At 41.9% G+C, this 16,977-nt stretch overlaps 5 protein-coding genes across 5 annotated transcripts in view; 3 read left to right on the top strand and 2 right to left on the bottom strand.

The window, feature by feature from the left end:
* Window positions 1-2,597, bottom strand: las1l (LAS1 like ribosome biogenesis factor). Its single transcript, XM_046055772.1, has one exon. The coding sequence runs from the start codon at window positions 2,399-2,401 to the stop codon at window positions 686-688; it is 1,716 nt and encodes a 571-aa protein (XP_045911728.1). The 5' UTR covers window positions 2,402-2,597; the 3' UTR covers window positions 1-685.
* A 6,559-nt stretch (window positions 2,598-9,156) lies between these two features.
* Window positions 9,157-12,358, top strand: haus7 (HAUS augmin-like complex, subunit 7). Its single transcript, XM_046057294.1, has 9 exons — window positions 9,157-9,310; window positions 10,050-10,165; window positions 10,273-10,343; window positions 10,505-10,566; window positions 10,645-10,835; window positions 11,017-11,128; window positions 11,342-11,554; window positions 11,651-11,762; window positions 11,849-12,358. The coding sequence occupies exons 1-9, from the start codon at window positions 9,254-9,256 to the stop codon at window positions 11,980-11,982; spliced, it is 1,068 nt and encodes a 355-aa protein (XP_045913250.1). The 5' UTR covers window positions 9,157-9,253; the 3' UTR covers window positions 11,983-12,358.
* Window positions 12,359-12,755: 397 nt separating this feature from the next.
* On the bottom strand, window positions 12,756-13,569 carry mrpl49 (mitochondrial ribosomal protein L49). Its single transcript, XM_046057295.1, has one exon. It carries the CDS (start codon window positions 13,543-13,545, stop codon window positions 13,027-13,029), a length of 519 nt encoding a protein of 172 aa, XP_045913251.1. The 5' UTR covers window positions 13,546-13,569; the 3' UTR covers window positions 12,756-13,026.
* Window positions 13,570-14,866: 1,297 nt separating this feature from the next.
* On the top strand, window positions 14,867-16,771 carry LOC123974454 (ninjurin-1-like). The gene is made up of 2 exons (XM_046055140.1): window positions 14,867-14,994; window positions 16,411-16,771. The coding sequence occupies exons 1-2, from the start codon at window positions 14,941-14,943 to the stop codon at window positions 16,651-16,653; spliced, it is 297 nt and encodes a 98-aa protein (XP_045911096.1). The 5' UTR covers window positions 14,867-14,940; the 3' UTR covers window positions 16,654-16,771.
* A 122-nt stretch (window positions 16,772-16,893) lies between these two features.
* Window positions 16,894-16,977, top strand: part of LOC123975000 (ninjurin-1-like) — a 3,875-nt gene continuing 3,791 nt past the window's right edge. The window contains exon 1 of the mRNA XM_046056091.1: window positions 16,894-16,943. Within this exon, the coding sequence (XP_045912047.1) occupies window positions 16,894-16,943 (50 nt within the window). The remainder of the gene's footprint in view (window positions 16,944-16,977) is intronic.

Below are 16,977 nucleotides of genomic sequence, written 5' to 3'. Positions count from 1 at the left end.
TTCCTTTAGTAGAAAAAGGTTTTATTAAACATAAGCGCACAAAAGAAAATTACACACATGTTCAACTCCAAAACCCTTTGCAGGGACCAACAACTGTTTTAACAGTGCAAGTTAACTAGCATGACAGGTGTAAGGAAAACCAACTTGCTGTATTACACATTATAATGAATTACCCACATCCCAATTCTCACATTCTTCATTTACCATGTGCATGAATGTTAATGATGTTTCACAGGATTTAAAGGTGTTGTCTGTACTTGAATTGAAAATATTGTAGACAGCATACAATATGAAGGCTTTTATGAATATTTTATATTCATTAGAGCTGAAACTAACAGTTATTTTCAAAATCAGCTAATCTGCTGATGATTTGTTTGACTAACTGATTAATTGTTTTGTCTATAAAATGAAACTTGTGAAAGAATTGTGGGTTTTGGACTGTTAGTCGAATAAAACAAGTAATTTGAAGACATCACCTCGGTCTCTGGGAAATTAGAATGGGACATATTCTTAATCAACTACTTTACATATTTGTTTTACCTCACAACTAGCTCTGTTCATTACTGAAGTAGACATATTTTGAACATCTCTTTCTTTTTTCCCACATGTCCAAACAACAGAGAGCGCAGGTACAGTAATGTGCCGGCAGATGAAGGCCTATTTTTTCACAGCATCACAACATGACTCAAAAAAGTTGCAGTCCAGATTTCAGCTTGTTAACATCACCGTGGTTCCAAAGAAGACCTTCGGACGTTCTCACAGGTGCCGAGGCTCCTGGGACGTTGTGTGTTGCGCTGCTCTCCAAGTCCACCGGCTGGTCAAAGACAGTCATTGTTGAGTAGTTTTCCACCATGAGGCATGAAGGGTCATCAGACTGCCCCGGGACTTTACCAAGAGGATAGTTCTTCCACCAGACTTTATCAGTGCATATCTGCCACGGAGAACCTCTGAGCAACCTAGCTTTTTCAACCTGAACATCTGGCTGGGAGGACTCGCTCATCTCAGACTCCCCCGTGGAATGCCGAGGATGGCTGCGGCGCTTTGAATGCTGCAGCTTCTCATGCAAACTCTCCAGAGTGTATATGGGCTGATGTTTGGACTGCGGAGGAGCCTCAAACTCCGAGTGTGTGGTCTGCGTGTAGATGGAGCAGAGCTGGAGCAGCCTCTGTCGGGTTTCCAGAGGGAGAGGATGCTCCATGTCATCCAGGATTAACTGGAGCAAGTGAGGCGTGCTGATGCAGGGAGCATCCAGGCACGCTGTCAGCAGCTGCTGCCACCTCAGCTGGATGCGGTTTACAAAAATCCTTTCCTTCATTCTGGCCTTCTTCTGTCCCTTTGTTTCAAAATGGTATTCAAATTTGTTGCTGTTGCAGAGGATAACTTCTGAAATCCAAGCAGGGATGTAGAACGCCCTGTGATTGTTCTGCTCTTTGGCGAGCAGCTTCAGTTCGACAAAGAGCTTCTCCAGCAGGAGGTGAATAAAGGACGGTGAGTTGAGCATCTTCAGGAGGGGCAGCCAAAAACGCAGGAAGGTTGGAGGGATCCTGTGTTCAGGGGGACTGGCACTGTCAGTGGTGTCACAGCCTAACGTTTCCAGTTGTTCCACAGTAGGAACTAGAAATCCATCTTCCAACAACACATCAATCAGCAAATCACTCGACTCCAAAGCAAACTGCTTGATCTCACCTAGTAACCAGCTCATGTCAGCAAAGGGGGCTGGCCACAATCCCTTCTCTTCGCCTTCAGGGTGCCCGTCAAAAGCCTGGAACTGCTCCTTTTCAAATGAAATCAGAAGTTCCCGTGCGTTCTTGTAGGCTTCCATTTCTTTCTGCCTCGCAATGAGCTCATCCTCCTGGCGTTTCAGTTCAACCTCTTCATCCTCTACATCCGACTGCGATTCCCAGTCCTCACTGGGCCCTCCTCCCAGCTGCCTGGACCAGTACTCCTGCTGGAGCCACTCCAGAACCACCTTACACCCCTTTCGACACCATTTCAAGGTAGGGAGCTTCCGGTGTGTGAAATCATGCCTCAGGTCCACCACCCACTCTGGGATGTTCAGGTTGCCAGCCAGCCGCCTCAGTGGACGGGCTGTTCTGCCCTGCTGTCGCTCAGTGATCAGATTGACAAACCTCACCAGGGCCGCTCCGTACAGCAGGACCAGATCATCTCCGTCCAGCTGTCCCGACCTGTCCAGCACCTGGCACCTTACCAGGTCCGCCGTGCAGTCCACCGCCACGGGCGTGCTGTTGGCATACCTGCCCCTCCACGCGGATACCCTCTGCAGTGCATACCTCTGCAGGGCGGAATCCTTAGAGTACAGGTACTCCAGGACTTGATCCCACTCCGCTTTGTTGACCCATGCTACCACATGGCGTTTCTTCTCTGCGCTCTTTTTCTTCATTTTAACGGCGGAGGAGGCGAACAGGACACTTCCGTTAACACCGTGCACACATACCGCAGAAACACAACCAGAAACTGCTGTCTTCTGACAGACACTCCCTAAATCCTGGGACAAAAATTAGCTTTTTATTGCAGCGTGGATGTGGTCAGAGGTGCCGATTATATTGCATCCCGGAAATGGCATGTTTACTTCTTCTTCTTCTTCTTCTTCGATGTTGGACGGCGGCTGGCTGCATTACTGCCACCTCCTGGAGGGAGTTGCCACCTACGGTGTCCTGTTTGCCTCCGGAAACTGACCAAACATCTTCTGCCTCTCTGCTTCCACCAGGGTCCAGTCTGCTCTTTAGTGTCTTTTCTCTAATATATTTTCTGCAACTAACAAGCTCATGTTTTACAGTTTCTGGACACAAAGACCACTTGGATGCTTCCCTACAATGTTCAGATCACTGTATCCTATTCTTTATCTAGTCATGATCCTCTTTTCTGTTCATGACACACACTTGAATTGAATGTAAACGTCTCCCCCTTTTCACCTGATCACAGTGCTGTTGTCACTCTTCATTGAGTGTTTTTCCTTTTCCCATAGATTTTCCCATGATGGCACATGTGACTGACATTCTAAAGCCGTCAAAATGGAGTACAACTCAACAGTAACCTGTTTTTGGATCATTTGATGCAACAGTCAGAACCTACACTTGTATATTTACATCCATTGTAACTATAAAACTCCCTAAATCTGCACTTTTGTTTTCTTGCCTAAACTTGAATTATTTCCAAATCTACCAACAGAGTTACTAGTAACCACAGATGTATATGCCACATCACAGTTGCACAAAAATGCCTTTTTACATCTTCTCAAGTCTTGTGCTGCCTCATCGCCTGTCCAGACCAAACTTGACTTTGTTGTGTTTTTTCAACGTCATTTTGTGGCTCCAGCAATTTTTTTATTTGATAAAGAAAAGGCGTATGACATGATGTGGAAGGAAGGTCTTTTAAAGTATACAGTTGGATAAAGGACTTATTTCCTAGTATATTCCTTATATTTTCTAGTTATAAATCTAACCCCTCAAGGAAGTGTAATCAGTCCAAAAAGCCATCATTGAAGTTGATAATTGGTGTGGGGTTTTAAATTATCTGAAGAAAAATCTAAAACTGTCTTTTCTACAAGAAAGAAAATCTTTGAAATATTGCAATCTTATGTAGAATTATTAGAATAGGAATGAATGAAACAGTAGCAACTTGCAAAAAAAGGTATTAAAAGCTATCAAGTAGTGGTGGCGATTATCAATAAGTAAGGTAGAAAAATGAAGACGCAGTGGCAGAGGTTATGGTATGGAGATCTTGAAGGAAGGAAACTGTATCAGATCCAGCAAGAAGTAAGAAAGAAGAGTGCCTGATCAGTGAGATTATAAACTCCATTCATCTCTCACAGGAAAGCATCCAAACAGAAACTGAGATCATGCCATCTATTGTTGTGCTAAAATGCAAACGAAATACATTGTTAATGAACAAACTGGGACCTGAAGCGATTGAACACATGGATCTTAACACAATCTTTACAATCAGTTGTGGAAATTCGGGTTTGAAGCGTGACTTCACTTATCAGACACAGGACTGAGGCAGAAGACAAAGAGCAAACTCTCAATCAATCTGTTACTCTATAATGTGGAGATGCTGGCAGCACAGCATGGTATGCCAATTCTCTTTATGTGGGTTCCTGCACATGTACAGTACATAGGTCTGAAGGGAAGTGGGGAGGAGGACAGTTTGACAAAAACAAGACTCTACTTAGAGATTTAGTGTTAAAGTTCCATTGAGCAGATCAAGTTCCAATTTAAATGATGCACTAAAGAGTTGGGTCAAATTGGGTTATGTGAGCAATGAGGCGTGTAGGAAATATTGTGGCCGACCCATCCCACCCGGGACACAAACTGTTTTGACACTCGCCTCCGGCAGGAGCCTGCCGTCCATCAAACCAAAACATCAAAACCACAAGAACAGTTTCTTCCCATCTGTAGCTGGCCCCATCAACAAGGCCCGGGACAACCACTGGCACTGACTCTCAGGTCCCCCCTCAAACCCCTCTCCCATTTTACAGCACACACTGTTAATGTTTGCACCATACAAATCCAATGCATGTGTAAATAACTGCCATATTACACAAAGTCTCTATAATCCTTTATAACTTGTTTATTTCACATGTTTATATTTCTATAGGTTTATGTCTATTGTTATGCACATAGTCACCAAAACAAACTCCTTGTATGTTTAAAAACTACTTGGCAATAAAGCTGTTTCTGATTTTGGATTAAGGGACTTTGGGTCTAATCTCTGCTCAACACCCCGAAGCTTCAGCGTTGTGAACTGGAGCACAGTTGAGACGGAGCAAGGAGGAAAGTATATGAAAGAGGGAGGGAAAAAACGAAAGAACACAGACAGAAGTGAGGTGTGTACCGGGGAATGGAAGTACATCTTACAATGGAAAAATGGACGGAGTTTGGTGGCAGATGGGCAGGAATTTAAGAGATTTGTAGACGAATTTAAAGATTTGCCAGAGGTGATATTTATTCAGGAAACTTGTCTTACCATGCTTAGACTTTGTGATTCCTGGATACGAAAGTGTCAGATATAGAAACGGAAAATCTGGAGGAGGGTGTGCAACATTTCTAAGATCAGATGTACAGTACCAGAAAGTAGAGATCAAGTCTAAACTAGAATGTGTTATAGTAAGGGTATGGGGACTACACAGGTGGATTAACATAGTAAACTTTTATAATCCTTGTTTGCAAATACATTTAAATGAGTTGGAGAGGGTTGTGGAACAAAGAGGGACCCCAGTTATTTGGGTGGGGGATTTTAACTCCCACAACCCTCTTTGGGGTAGTACAATAAAGGATATTTCTGGGAACACTGTAGAGGAATATATGGACAGGTGGAGATTAGTTTGTTTAAATGATGGCAGACCAACTAGATTCGATAATAGAACAGGAAATGTCTCATGCATAGACTTAGCGTTAGCATCCAGTGAACTAGCAAGGGTTGGATAGTGGGATTTGTTGGACAGACATACAATAGGAAGTGATCATTATCTAATACTATTGAGATTTGGGAAAACTATGTTGAGTGAAGAACAGGGCAAGCAAATTCTTTTAAAATTATAGTAAGGCAGATTGGGCACTTTTTTCTGATGGGTGTACTAAAGCTATGGGAAGTAAATGGGGAAGGGGCGGTAGATGAATGGAACAGCAGTTTATGTGAAATGATTATGAGAAGTGCAAATGAATCTATCCCGATAAAGAAGTACTCCAAAGGAAAAATTAGTGTACCATGGTGGAACAAGGACTGTGATAAAGCAGTAAGAGACAGTAATTGTGGGTATAGAGCACTGAGGAAATATCCAACAGAAGATAAAGCAGTAGAGTATAAAAGACTGTGAGCCAAAGCACGCAGAGTGATTGAGACTGCAAAAAAAGACTGCTGGAGAGGATACTGTGGAAAATTAGGGGTAGAAACAGCAGTAGCAGATATATGGTGGGCTTTACATACATCGTATGTCAGGAAGCAATAGAAGAAGGAAAATGCCAGTTGGAGGAGGGCTTGTTTGCTGCAAGTGATTTGGATAAAGCTAACATCGGTGAAGCAGTTATAATGAAAAGAAATTAGATATTAGAGCAAAATAGGTACAAACCTAAGGTAAATTATGACAATTCTGGTGTGTGTAATTTATTTTTCTCGTTCGAAGAATTGCGCAGGGCAACTGGAACAGGGAGGAAAAAAGCTCCAGGAAAGGATGGTATTAGCTATGAGATCGTTAAGAATTTAAGTGATCTAGTTTTGGAGGAAATCTTGTCCTTAATAAATTACATAGGGCAGGAAAGAATCCTGCCTAGCTCCTGGAAGCATGCACTGGTGGTCCCAATATTAAAGCCAGGGAAAGACGCTTCAAAGGTAGGATCACACAGGCCCATTGCACTGACATCAGTCCTCTGTAAAATAATGGAAGGGATGGTCACAGATGGTTTATAAATTAGAGAAGAAGGGATGGTTTACACCAGTACAAAGTGCCTTCCGTGGGGGAGAAGTACTATGGATGCTGTGATTTCACTTGATAGTGATATTAAGAATGCTATGGTGAATAAAGAAATACTAATGGCGGTGTTTCTTGATATTGAAAAGGCGTATGACATGCTGTGGAAGGAGGGGCTTGTCATAAAACTTTATGAGGCTGGAGTCAGAGGGCGGATTCTTAACTGGATACAAGAGTTCTTGAAGAATAGGAGCATTCAAGTTAGGGTTGCAAATGCTTTTTCAGATGGTACAGGTATTGATAATGGAACACCTCAGGGAAGTGTAATAAGTTAAGTCTTTTTCAACATTATGATAAATGATATATTTGAAGGAATTGGGAATAATTTTGGAAATTCTCTGTTTGCAGATCATGGGGCCATCTGGACAAGGGGCAGGAATATCAAGCAAATAACTGAGCGAATGCAGGAAGCAGTAACAAGGTAACTAGCTAAGTGGGGATTTAAGATCTCAGTGGATATTTCAAAGTATATAATATTTGGTAATAAAAAAACTGAATGTGGTGGTTTATTTTTGTATGAACAAGCAATTGAGATGGTAAAAGATCATTGGGGGTCTTATCTTCAGATTTACACAGATGGATCCCAAGATCCACAAACTGGGAAGTCGGGTTTAGCTTTTTATATCCTACAATATGAAATTGTAAAGCTCAAGCGACTGTCTGAGGGGGTATAGGTGTATAGGCTACAACAGAACTACCAGCTATTATATGGGCACTACAGTGGGTGGAGGTAGTTCAACCAACGAGAGCAGTATTATGCTCATATTCGGCTTCAGTGTTAAAAACTCTGAGAGGAAGCAATTGGGGAGCACAGCCAGACCTGTTTGTAGAGCTGAAGGTTCTGTTGCATAGAATTGAACAGGCTGGAGGGTCAGTGGGATTTCTTTAGGTGCCTGTCAATATGTCAGCAGTACAAAAAGGAAAGAGAACAGCTACTCTGCACTGTCAGGAGTTGGAATAAAGACAATGACACAGAAAGACCTTCTGAATCCTCAGGAGAACCTATCCAGGATAGTGGAAGCAGTCATGGACTTTACTGTATATCTGCAACAGGATTGGTGATGCCTTGAAACGATACTGAGACTGAACTGTGAGAGGCAGAGATATGTCGCAAGGCATCTAGTCTGCCAGAAAGCCAGAAGAAGAAGAAGAAGAAGAAGCAGAAGATGAATTTACTGAGAGTGGTGGCTGGGTGTGACTGGGGTGCAGATAAACAGTCACTAATTGACATAGAGCATGCATGAGGTCATCAATAGATTATGATGCAGCAGCAAAAACAACATTGGAAAAGATAAATAAATTACAATACAGAGCTTTACGGATATGCATGGAGTTAAGAAGAGAGAAACTAGTGCTAGCATATTGGGTCAGATTGAAAGGAAGTGGGAAAGAAAACCCTGCAAAGGAGATAACAAAGGATTGTTGGAAAAGAGAGTCAGGGAATATGGAAAGGAAGCATTAGATTTCACCACACCCAATCCAGTCAGTAACATTCCACCTCTATCCAGACGTAAAAACAGATTTTAGTATACTGGAAAAGAAAAGAGGATGGGGAATAGAGGAAGTGGGAATACGGACAAGCAGCTATCTGAGAAACAGTTTCCATAATTATCTACAAATCTATACAGATGGATCTAAAAACAGGTTAGGAATATAGGAATGTGTGGGAATTGGAATACATATATGTATTCCAATTCCCACACATTCCTGTTTGTTTTTAAGTACACCTTTTAAGTATACACCCGTACTTCTATTTCTGAGTGTGTATACCAGAATTCAAAATAAATATCTCAAAACGATTATCAGATAGGCTATCTGTATATAGAGCAGAAATAGTGGCAGTCATCATAGCGTTACAGTGGGTTGAAGAGGTCAGACCTGATAGGGTGATATTATGCACAGACTCCTTAGCAGTTATTAAAAGCATTCAGTCAATGACATCTGGCAGAGAAGACCTGCTGATAGAAATGTTTCACAGCTTCTTAAGATTACATCGGGTAGGGATAGATGTTCAGTTTTGTTGGGTGCAAGCTCAAGAGGGAGTAAATGGAAATGAGATTGCAGACAAATTAGCAAAAGAGGCATTACAAAAGGAACAGTTCAAATACCGCTAGGAAAAGGAGAAGGAAAAGCAGCCATTAAGAAGAAAGGTATTGAAATATGGCAGAAATGGTGGGAGGAAGACAGGAAAGGAAGGGGTTACTATAAAACACAAAAGTCTGTCAGTAATAAAAATTATAGCGGAAGGACCAGGCTGGAGGAAATTATAATGACAAGACTAAGAGTAGATCACACAGGACTGAATGGCACCTTGTTTTTACTGGGGAAAAGGAATAGTGAAAAATGTGAAAACTGTGGGGTTAAAGAAAATGTTGACCATGTCATTTTGCACTGCATATTGTTTGAGTTGGAAAGACAGATATTTCAAGATAGGGTTCAGGAAGCAGGGAGGGAATGGAATCTGATGGAGGTATTGGGAACAGAAGGAGAAGAAAAGGGTATAAGAATCACCAGGAAGGCATTATTTAAATTTCTTAAAGACACTGGGTTGGTGAACAGAATGTGAGAGCACATTAGTTGAGTGATATGATGTTACACAATCCAGTACTGTAGGTGGCGGTATGCACTTAAAAGTTGTTTGCAATCTGCCATTACCTAAGAAGAAGAAGAAGAAGAAGAAGAAGAAGCAGAAGGTGGCGCTATTGAACCTGATACACTGGTCGACAACCGCCGGCAAAACCCACGAAGAAGAAGAACGTTTGGCAAATGGCGGGTGTCTCGAGAGAAAAACGACTTGAACGAAACGTCTATGACGCACTGCAGGTAAAAGAAGTCAAAGTAACAGGAAAATCATTTTAAGTAACTTTAAATTTGTATATTCAGTGTCCGCTTTTAGGAAGTACTGTTACGTTTTAGGTCTGATATCCACAAGTTAATTTAGTACTTCTCACGTTTCTCCGTGATTCACATTTAACGTAGTTAACGTAAGTTACTAACTTAACTTAGCCTGAGGGGAGAAATCGTGGTGTTTTCAACCTGTTATCCATCAGCAGGTTGTATGTAGGTGTTTCTAGTGTCTTCTATCCGGAGTGATCACACATTTCCACAGAAGATGACAGGACATGATATTTTATTTCTGTTTTTATTCTTCTGTTTTATAACGTTACATATTTATTGCTCATTTTCACACTTGTTTTGGAGTTGGAGATGTTTCATTACTATAACGTTATAGAGAGATGCTGTTTCGGGTGTATGTCTACAATTCAAAGCAAAGAAAATATTGCACTGTAAATATTTTTGTTTCATTTCAGAACATTTTATACTGAGAAGAGAAAATGTTTAATGTTTCAAAACTGTAATGCATAAGTAACCCTAACCCTAATGCATCAGTACAAAAACATTCAGCACTAAGTTACCTAAACCAAGACCCTAAAGAATCTTAATATATTAATTGAGTAGGATAAGGCCTGAGCATTTTACAGTTTGTTGCTATATATTTTTGGTAAGTTTGTGAATAAAAATTATTTTTAACATTGATCCATCCTGTGTTTTCTTTGTTGAGGCTGCGTCTTGTCCCTTGGTAGAAAGTCTGTACCTGCAGGAAGCGGAGAGTATGCTGCAGCTGCTGTGTGCTCCCTCGCAGCACCGCACTGACATACTGGCATGGATCTTCTGCAGGTACAGTAAGCTCCACAGAACACTGTCCCTGTTCTCACCCATCAAAAACAATTTGTATTTAAATATAAATGAATCCCTCTGGCCCATCTTCACCTGTCACTTTACAGCATCAACCCAAACTTTGCCAGTTCCAAGGCGATGTCGATGAGATCCAAAGATCCAGATGTTCTGACTAAAGGTAGCGCTGTTTGGTTACCAGTTAACAGTCTCTAACATGTCTTGTGATAAACACCTTATGGAAGAGAGTAAAATGGTCTCGGTGAGCGTGCGCATGCACAGTCGCTGATATTCGTAGCTCCGTTGTCTTATAACTTCTGTTGGGTGTTTTTGTACAAACAGAGATGGCTGTGCTTGGGCATGACCTGATGTTGTGCAAAGCAGATGACCTGGACCTGATCAGGGTGAGAGAGGTTGCGTTAAAGTAGTGTAGATGTGATTATATGTATGTGACAATAAACAGAAAATTTCAAACCCACCAGGGCGATGCGAGTCCTCCAAGGCAGCTTCAGTTCCTGGAGCAGCTCTTGGCTCTAGTCCCCGGTTGCAAGAAGTCTGCTGGCCACACAGTGGATGCAGCGATGCTGCTGAACGAGCTCTACGCTGCTGAGAACCTGCCACACCTCATACAAATGCTCACACCCACATTCGATCCCTGGCCTTCACACATCAAGTGTGTATGCTGTTTTTGATTATCCTGTTAAACATTATATCCCTTCGCTCTGTTTGTCATCTGCTGTGTCGTGCTTTTGAATGTACTTTTTCTTGTTGTACACCGGTGTCTTTTTATATTTGTTTTTTGTATTTGTTTGTTTCCTCAGCAACCTCTCTTACCGCTTTTCCTTACCTCACAGGGCTCTATGCAAGGGCACCAAGTCATCCAATAAGCCAAGCAGAGAAGAGGATGCTGATGTTGCCGCCCTGCTGCAGCAAACTCAGTCAGCACTGGAGCAGCTACAGTCAGAGGTACAGTGTTGCTGCGGTATTAAAGGAGCCTTCAATTGGAACCGGCTGACCGTGCTAAATGAATACAAACTGAAAAGCAATTTTCCTAACGTTCTTTGGAACAGTAACTATTATAATGCACAAGACCCCATAGATATGGCCACACATGCTTGAAGGCCCTGGTAGTAATGAGTGCTGTTTGTTTGTTTGTGGTCCACTCTCTGTTGTCCTCAGTGTGAATTCCTGAACAATGAGGCGCAGAGTCCTGGCGTCTTCTCTCCGAGCTCATTGCGTGTGGCGGCACGTGACCTCCAGCAGTTGATGGCTACTTTCAGCCACGTTTACGAAACAGACTTGAGAGCTTATTGCAGCAGAGATCCCCCCAGCTTCAGCACAGAGACCGAAGTCTTCCAGAGGGTTCACCAACTGCTGCTGGCCTGCATCACGGTACTACTGACATACAACTCTGTCTCAACTCAAGCCTGACCTGTAGGGCGACGTCATACTGACACTTTGTCCTCCTGCCTGTGTTTTGTTTCTCAGGAGTTAGAAATGCTTAAAGAAGTTTCAGAAGCTTCAGTGTCCATGACTGAGGATGTAAACCAAATACAAACACAGCCCTGCCACTGGAGCAGAGGAGAGAAGCGCACGTTACGTAAGTGAATATTCGCTTTCGCACACACACGTCAGTTTGTTGCACGTTGTTAAATATTTGTTTCCTCTGTTTGTTTGTTTTCTCAGCGGACCAATTGGAGGAACTTACTAGAAAAATGCTTCTGATGGCATCCCTTACCTCATGTAGTGCAGACACCAGCCAAAACACTTCAAAACACCAGTGTGCTGAAGTGAGCCCCGCACGCAAAATAATGCAGTAGTACTGGGACAACAGTCTAATCTGTGGTTGTGTTAAAACTGTAAACGTCAAACAGGATTGTGACTGAAAGACGTTTCAGCAGAACTGCACCCGTCTTTTTGTGTTAGACTAAAACTAACACTGTTTGATGGAGTCATGCACACCCTGCTCATTATTCTAACTAACACGACTGCGGTGTTGGACAGGCTCTGTGTTGTCAATCATAATACTAACAATGAACACTGAAATGCGTTACAGTAGTGAGAAGGGACAATAGGAACAGTCTTGTCAGAATTCAAGTCCTTTTTTGTTTCTCACCCTCACTTGTTTTGTCCTTTTGAAGCACTCAATATAAATGTGCCTATTTCATTACTGAATAAATATGTTTTAAACTGTAATTGTTATCGAAATGGGTTTTCTTCTGTCAGGTCTCATTTTAGTAATCAGTAGTTTATTGTTCCTTTTGTTTACTCTTTGATTTTGTGATTGTCTTTTCGGGCTGCAAAGATTACTTGATAGGCAGAAAACTCTTTCAATAAGTTATCCATTGTTTTAGTTTATCCCCCCCCCCAAAAAAGCTAAATGTTCTAAAATGGTCAAATGTTTTGGGTTGATAAAACAAGCACTTTAATTCGGTCACATTTGGTTTCACAGAAGAGCCAAAACGATATCGGATGGAGAGAAAAAGGACTGTTTGACAATCTAAACAGCTTCGGAAAAAAGCCGGTGTCTTGCGTATAACACATCATGTTTGACTGGTTCAGTGCAGTTATAACACACATCAGGCAGTGGGGCTATGCTTTTATATTTAATGTTAGATTCATTACATACAAATATGTCCACTGTTTAAGACCCGCTCATCCCACTACTTCACATCTGTCTGGTGCCAAAGAGTTCAATACAGCGGCAGTGGTCAAAAGCTGTCCCTCCATTTGGACTGAAAGTTTTTAATATCCTGTAGGACGATGTTTGCCAGCAGAGTGGTCCTCTCCATCTCCACAGGCCGGCCTCTGCCCCCTGAGCAGGATGTTGGGACAGTCCCGGAGGCTCAGCGCCACCTCTTCAGTCAGAAGCCTTTGTTTGTCAGCCATTCCTTCAGCTCCTTATCAAAGTGACCTTTGACCTTCAGGGTCATGGTGACCTCGTTGACCTGTGTGGGCAGCTCTCTCCCCGTCACCTCCTGCAGGTACTGCTTCACGTCCTTCTCCAGAGCCCAAATGTCCCCCTCCACTTTCCGTACTAGCGTCGTCCTGCGGCTGCCGCATGTTTGGTCGGTGTAAACGGGGATGTTGTGCATGCGGGAGCGGCGGATCATGTACGGCAGAGGCGGCGGAGAATCTGCCGGAGGGGTCCAGCCAGACGGAGTGGGCCCGGCGTGTTTAGGCGGAGCGGGGACCCGTGACGGTGGGATGAGCCGCTCTACGAACTTATACTCCTCCGTAGACTCTAATATCACCGTCTTTTTTTCTGCTGGAGCAGCGCTACAAACAAACCTGAGCCCGGCGGCAGAGAGACCCGCAGTCTGGCTGTGCAGGCTGAAAGCTCCGCGGAGCACGGTGGACCCGAGGGTGAAGCGAGCCGCCATGTTGTGTAGCTGTGCGGCGGGGGCGGCCCGGAAACACTCAATAACTTCCGGTAGCAATTTAGAACAATTTAAAAAAAAATCTTTATTTATATTTACAGCTTCAGTGAATTCCGTTGTTTATCTTTTCTTGATAATTAATATTTATTATGATATTTTTCACGGCACACATTTGGCTTGTTATAGCACGTGAAGATTAATAACAAGGTCATCAGAGCTTACTATAGATATGTTTTCCTGGCCCCATTAGTTACAGGTATTAGTGTTTAACTTAAATTAAGTATTTAACATTTTCATGTGAAGATGAAAGCATATTATCATGTTAACATTATCATTATTATTGCTGCTATTTACATTCTTCCAGATGCAAAGTCAAAAATGCACTGCAGAATGTTCTGGGTGTTAACGTGTCTGTATCTATATACATAGCCTTACCGCAGGATTTGTTGTTTTATTTAATTGTATTTTATGTTACCATTTTAATTGATCATCTGTTAAGATCTCTATGTGTAGCATGAAAGGACTACACATTTTAATTTCCTTGTGTTGTATAATGATAAATAAACTACCTTGTACCATGTTTGTAATTAATTCATTCCTCAGAAGTTTAGAATTGTTAAATTTTTTTGGAGACACTTTTTTTGGTTCAAATTGCACTCATGATTGTGCTCAAAAAACAAAACTAAATAGTAACTTTTAATTCAAGACCAAAAGGTTGAATATTTGGTTAATAATAGGCTGATTTTGCTGATTTTTTTTACACAAATGTTGGTTTTAATCATTCTTTTCCAGAATTTAAAATTATTACTGGTAAAAAAAAAATAAAAAATCTGTAAAACTTGTTTGAGTACAGTGGCCTCTACTGGACAATATAAATCATTAAAAAACAACACAACAAAACAAATGTTGAAGCTTGGACTTATTCATGGCATAGACCAAACATCACATCATGTTCAAAACAATCCAGGAAGAGTTCTGCAGTTTGTGGATCTTACCTTATGAATAGCATAACTAATAATAGGTGCTGCTAAATGAAAGTTGCGGATTCCCTTTATTTTAAATTATTTAATTACTATGCCAAACCACATTTTCTTATTGTGTTTCTGTAGACACACAGAGGAGAATATATGAATCCCTCGGGGAAGAAATGCAAACCCTAAAAATATAAACATGAAGGGAAAGTGGGAAGTTGTACAACAAATAGAGACCCACAGTAGGAGGGGACTTTTTAATGTCCCTGTAACAGAAGAAGTTGCGTGACTTTGTCCGGTTTACTTCCTCAACTATCTCTGTGGCTATTTAAACAGTGAGCTGTGAGGCTACATCTGTGCTTTATATTCATCAGCAGCAGAAGGACAGTTTCATGATAGCTGCTGCAGAGCTATCAAAGAGAGGAGAATGGACACAGACCACAGGCGGAACGGAGAGGACACAGCTCTGGATGACATAGAGGTAAGCAACACAGACTGACAAGCACTGTGCCTTTTCTACTGCAACAGTTCACTGCAACAGAAGTGCCAACCAACCACAAAACATTTAGCACTGTTTGTATTCAAATGATAAGTATCACAGCTCCCTTAATTTGATCTTTAGTAACTTTGCACTGCACACCTATGTCCGCTAATAGATGCATTTCATATGTTTTTCAACAGTTAATTTAAAAATTGTTGGCAGTCAGATAGTATCAGAGGAATAATAAACAGCAGATGGTTTCAGACATTGCTGAAAGCACATGTGCTTACTTTTATTGTAGTTCATCCAAGTATCCCAAGTGTTGTCTATTACAAGTCTTGTATGTGAACGTAAACATCAGATACCTTTAAAGCTGGTGGAAATTACATTTCCTTTGGCCCAGAGTTATCGCACTATTTTAAAAAGTAAAATGTCTACTTTCTAAAATATGCTTACATGTATAATGGTCCATAGCAACCACATGGTGCTAAAGCAGCAGTTCCCAAATGTACCTTTTTGGCTTGTGACCTCTTAAAACAAAGGAGTCTACAAGTGAGGCACCATAATTGGTTGCCTACTGTATGTCTACCAGTGGCGACCAGTTAAACCAATGAGCAATTTTTTCCTGTTGTTTTGTGTACACCTAGAATTATCCAGTGATTTCCAAAGTAGAGAAAAGTCTCCAAAGGTCTCAGATTTAACTAGTGACCTCTTGTGGGGGTCCTGACCCCCTGATTGGGAACCACTCCTCTAATGTCTATTTACAGGAATGCCATTGGTGACACATGTTAAATCAATGTTTCCTTCCATATTTGTCTGCTGTGTGTCGAGATGAATGAACACTTTGTGTTTCAGAGAGAGTTGCACCCAGGTGTGACATCTTATCTACCTATGCTACAGGACGGTGCCCCGAGAAAAAGCATTCGGCACTGACATGGTTTAAACAAACAAAGAGGTCACTTCCTCTCTGGTGCACAGTAAGATGAAGGTAGCTGTGATCAGCATGATTTTGTGACCCAGAACAACAGTTTACCTGTCCTAAGTACAGTCAGTTCAGTTCACTTCCTGCACGTGCATGAATCAGTTCAAGTTGCCAGATTTCTAGGGTTGTAGAAAGAGACCGCCCCTCAACATGTTGTGTCTTGAAGCCTCTTTGCCACTCCCACAAGTCCGCTTGAAGCCACACCTGAGTACACAGGGTACAAAGTAACAAAACACACAAACACCTCTCTGTGTTTGGAATAAACCACATTGAGGCATGGGCTTGCACATGAGAACAATAAGACCTGTGAACAAGAACAAAACAATAACAACATCCTGTTATCTGTTACTGTCGAAAGTGTATGAAATAGCAGATGTAATACAGCATCTGTTTGACTTTGAAAGACCTGGAACTTCTCCTCTGTTCACTCGCAGGCACCGACTGCCCCCTCTGGAAAAAGTTGTCGCCGCCTCAACGTGAATCACTATGCCACCAAGAAGACTGTGGCTCAGAGCATGCTGGACGTTGCCTTGCTCATGGCCAACTCGTCCCAGCTGAAGGCCATTATCTTTGTGGGGCCTCATTACCAGTTCTACTACCCCCTTATTGTCCTGCTGTCTATGTCCATCATGTTACAGGTCATGGTGGGCCTGCTGCTCATCTTTATTGGCAAGTGACTCAGACCTTTTGCAGCCCCGTTTTTAATGTTCCTCCTTCTGCATCTTTCTTTCACTTGTATACTTTTGATCATAGAAACTTTAAGTCTAGAAGGTGCAAACAATCAAAGAAGGCATACAAATAAGTTTGAAGAGCAATCTGGGGTTCAGTGACTTCTTGCTCAAAGACACTTTGACCCTATAAAACAATGACTTCTTGATTTTACACCTCTGTGCAAGTGAAAACAAAAGAGATATAACATGTTCGTGAGTTTTAGAAGCATTTGTTGGTGGATTGTGAAAGAGCCAGGGTAGCTGTTCCCCGTTTATACTAAGTTAAGCTAA

Source organism: Micropterus dolomieu, linkage group LG08, assembly GCF_021292245.1.
Source record: "Micropterus dolomieu isolate WLL.071019.BEF.003 ecotype Adirondacks linkage group LG08, ASM2129224v1, whole genome shotgun sequence".
Lineage (NCBI taxonomy): Eukaryota > Metazoa > Chordata > Actinopteri > Centrarchiformes > Centrarchidae > Micropterus > Micropterus dolomieu.
This window is presented reverse-complemented; position numbering and strand designations above follow the sequence as displayed.